At 32.9% G+C, this 4,529-nt stretch overlaps 1 protein-coding gene across 1 annotated transcript; it reads left to right on the top strand.

Annotated features, from left to right (window-relative positions):
- Nucleotides 1-1,654: 1,654 nt before the first annotated feature.
- On the top strand, nt 1,655-2,231 carry LOC100569643 (glutamine synthetase 2 cytoplasmic; the record flags this gene model as incomplete). Its single annotated transcript, XM_029492671.1, is given in 2 exon segments — nt 1,655-1,810; nt 2,038-2,231. Coding segments are annotated over 2 exon segments (202 nt in total), but the record flags the coding sequence as incomplete, so codon positions are not given.
- Between the last annotated feature and the right edge of the window lie 2,298 nt (nt 2,232-4,529).

The raw sequence follows: 4,529 nt of genomic DNA, 5'->3' as shown, positions 1-4,529 counted from the left end.
TTAATAAATATTGTTCTTTTATCTATTACCAATATATCCCCCATATTATATTGTGTGTAATTAATGCGCTTCTACGCTTGCACTTTTGTTTTATAAATGAAATGTTTAATCTACAAGTGGTTCTTCTCTTGGTAGGACGCAAACTAGCTACTACCTGACAGTCGACGTTTTCGCGTTCACAGTTAAACATCACTACAACACATCGTGAGTACCTACTGAAATATTGTATTTAGACATTATGTAAAATAATTATTACACTTTTACTTAATCGATCTGTATTTATAAGCTTTAGAAAATTATAAAAATATTTTAATACTCACATAAAAATAATAAACATTATGATATTATTTATTATTATACTTTAATACAATTATATTTGAAAAATTGCAAACGTTTTTTCAAAGCAATTTTCTCTTTTTTAAAAACATATTTTGTTGAAATCTACCTCCTCTAATTTTTCTAATGATACGCAACAAGTAATTTAATCTCCGGGGCCATAAATAATATTTAATACATTTTGGTGTACCTTTATTGCTTTTTTCGTGATCAAGTTCTACCTTATATTGTATATAAAGTATATCTACTCAAATTTCTAACGTTTGATGAAAATTTGTTTTTATAAAAAAAATATTTCGCAGATAATCACTTTACTATTAATATAATATATCATAAGAAAATAATATGAAAAGTTAAACCTGTAAATAATTTTACATTAAGGCTATTGAATGTTATATAATATATCATATATATGAATGCACGATGTGTATGTTTGTTGTGTATTATGAAATATCATAAATAGTCTAGATTAGATAAATATTATTCAGTTTAGTTCGCTATCCTCTGCTCGTTTGTTATATAGTCTATATACCTACGTTTAAATTTTTACAAACAGTACGTTTGTTAGGTTTGAATTACTTTTATATGATATATCATCATATAGTTATTATTTATTTATCTAAGTCAAGTAAGAATTGTACTTTTAATTCAAATATAGGGACCTATAATATTACGTAATCGTTATTTAATTTTAAACTCTAAGATATGTATTGTTACCTTTTATGTATGCATTTAGAGTTTAGACATAATATTATATTATACATTTAGTTAACCTTATCACCTACTTATTATAATATTTCTTATACGATTGGGTTCGTTTATAATTAAAATCATATTTTGTTATTTTATCAGACTTTTTCTGTTTAATTAAACAATAAACAGATAATATGGTATTAAAAAATCTTTAGAAATAATCAAATACAGACAGTGTGAGAGAGAGTGAGTATAAATACATTGCAAATTATAACAACCAATTTTAAACATAAAACGCACAATAATTATATTGCCTGTTTACTATACCTATTCCTATCTAAATTTAATCTTTATACCTACTTGCGGCGCGCACAAAAGTAATACATTTTTAATAACCACTTATTTGCGTAATTAAGGTGAGTAAACATAGGTATAGGTGTAATCACTGACGTACTTGTATATCATTGTAATATTTTCTTCAATATAGAGTCATCATAGGTAATCGTTTTGTTTATCATCGGATTACTGCTTTTACACGTTTCAAACTATTTTTTTGCTGATTATAAAAACAAATCTCTAGGTTGTCTCTAGTTGTGTAAGTGTAATATTGACAATGAATTAAACATATGTAGTGCAATCGCCTCGTTCCTACCTACATTTCACCTGCAACTTGTTAGAATAGTATTAAAAAATATATATATACATTATATTATATTAAGTTTATACGCAATAGCATTGCCATGTAGGTCACATATTCTAACGAATAATAAAATATGTATGGGTAGGTAACCTACACAAAAGTAAAGTTATTGTATAACTATCATTATTATTATTGACATTTAGAAAAATAGTTTTCTAAAAATGTATCATTTATATTTTTTGTTTTCGTAACAGTTTCTAAATAAACATCATAGACCCTAGTTTTGTTAGAATAACCCTGGATATACTTATTTATTCAGTCCAAGTATCGGTAGACATTGTAATATTAACAATTAATGCATTTTACAGTTCAGCCATGCCGGGAAACGGATTATTGGAAACTTCTCCCAACTATGTTATCAACAAAGCTGTTGCGGCTAGATTTCAACAGCTGCCCCAACCAAAGGATAAGGTGCAAGTCATGTACGTATGGATTGACGGAACTGGACAAGATCTTAGAGCCAAGTCTAGAACACTAGACTTTATTCCTACAAAACCCGAAGGTATGTCGTATATCTAATTCGATATATATTATAACTATCTGCTATGTATAATGTATACACTATATACATTATAAATAACAACGTTGTAAAAATAAGCATAAATACATATAAATTACATTTGAATCAATCCCGTCGAGAGTGTACTAACCATGTATCTGACTAGTTAATCTAATTGTTAAATATTTTTTTTATCTTAAATTTATATGTTTTTAGGTCACTATTAATATTGGGTGGGTCAGCGGAATTAGGATATCCTGTTAAAACATAATAATATACAATTTGTTTTTTTTCCCTATGTTCATTGCGTGTGAATACTGTAATGAAACGCAATTGGTCGGTAATAATTTGTTTTTATTAATATAATATATTTTGAACCAATATGCTCTTTAAGTCCTCCTGAAGTCGTCGTAGTCGCTTAATTGAAATCTGATGGTTGAAAACCAGCTTAGTGCTGCTGATTTAAGGCAGTCTCCTAGAACTATGATTTTTTTCTCACACGTATAGTTGTTTGATTGCGAAGTACTCGTCCAGGCGGTGGAGAAAATCCACAGGGTGTACCTATGTCACGATTGTTCCCGTAAAATGCTGGACGGGTCATTTCGCCGGCATGTCCTGGTTCTGCCCTTAGAGTATTTGCATATTGTTGTTTTTTACTTAAATTATTGTAATTGAATTTAATTTTATTTAATTCATCAAGTTCTCTGATTTTCTGCATATATTTTTCTTCGTTGTCGGCAATTCTTTGTAAGCATTTTTCTTCGTTGTCGTAATTGATCAACTAAACGTTGGCTATGTCGTTCAATTTCTCTCTTTAGTGCATCGAACTCTTCTTTGCTGACCGTTTCTTTTTTCGGCGGCATTTTGAATGATGTAGATTTTGTCTTTTTTTCTTTCTTTCTTTATAGATGATGTAGTATTCTTAATCTCGAGGTTCGAAGTAGAATTCCTTCTGAATCGAGCACTGCAGTTGGGCGCCAATGTAATGAAACGCAATTGGTCGGTAATAATTTGTTTTTATTAATATAATATATTTTGAACCAATATGCTCATTATCTTAATGTGGTACAAGAAATATGTTTTATATAACATTATTTTCTTTTGTATAGATTTTAATTATACTCCTCAGAGTTTACAATAAAAATAGTTATCGGAATTACATAAAGGGGTGGGAATCTGAACATTTAAACTCACGGTTTGATGGAAATAGTATTTGCGTAATAGGCACGGCTCGGGTGGCGGCTTGGCGGCAAACAACGGTTATGGTTGACGTCCGGGCTGCAAATGAGGGCTTGTCTCTGGAACGTAACTCGACGACAGCGACTGGCTCGGCTCTGGTGGCGGCGTGCTGTGGTAGGTAAAACTGAAGGGTGTCCGTAGTACCGTGTGACGACACGTACTTTACGGCGAATGATGACGAGATGGAATTGCCGGTACAGAACTGTGTTACACATCCGTGTATAACGAGTGATATACTCGTCCGGCTTATGCGGTCTGGGGCAGGTGATGGTAGGTGTATAGTAATCAGCGTCCGTGTGTAACGAGTCGGTCAGACTCGTCCGGCTCACTGGTGTACTATACTCAGCGAGGGGTGATTTGACAGTATTTTCTGGGTGGTATATATTATAATACTCGGGCCCTTTTCTGGATTAGTAAAATGTATGACAGGTTCTTCGTAATTTAGGTATTTTCGGTATCACTTAAAACCCATGTAAAATGTGAATTGCATAATGTACGATCTGCTGATTCTAATGATATCTTCTAAAAGGTTTTAAGTTGCGGGTTTCCGCCGGAAAATGATCCTTTTTTCTCTGGCGGCATGCCGGCGAATTAGAAACTGCGGTGTTCGCGCGTTCTAGTGAACGCCGTGAACAACTGGTTTATGCGTTCCGCGAGGATAACATATAGTCACTGCGCTAGAGCGCGTCGCGGTAGTGGTTACATAATCGATAACGACTCGTAACGAGAGTGCGCCACGGGATTGGGGCGTTCGAGTTTGTCTCGTTACATAGTCCCCTTTTTTATTTTGTTTTTCTTTCCATTGCACATCAAGGATTTCGATGTACAAGAAAAAGAAAATGAAAACACAATCCCGGACTGTGAGAACCAACGACGTAGTCCGCCAGGGATCTGGTAAGAGAGGGGATAGGACTATATAGGAGCCCTGGGAGTGACCAGTATTCAGACGTGATTTCACCAACCGTACGTACACATCCCTGTACCTCTTCGTTATTGATTATCATATTTTTGTATTACGACTTAGATTATTTTCGTTGACGACGTATTACGGGACTTAGAGAA

The sequence above is a fragment of the Acyrthosiphon pisum genome, unplaced genomic scaffold (genome assembly GCF_005508785.2).
Source record: "Acyrthosiphon pisum isolate AL4f unplaced genomic scaffold, pea_aphid_22Mar2018_4r6ur Scaffold_4553;HRSCAF=5100, whole genome shotgun sequence".
In the NCBI taxonomy this organism is placed as follows: Eukaryota; Metazoa; Arthropoda; class Insecta; order Hemiptera; family Aphididae; genus Acyrthosiphon; species Acyrthosiphon pisum.
This window is presented reverse-complemented; position numbering and strand designations above follow the sequence as displayed.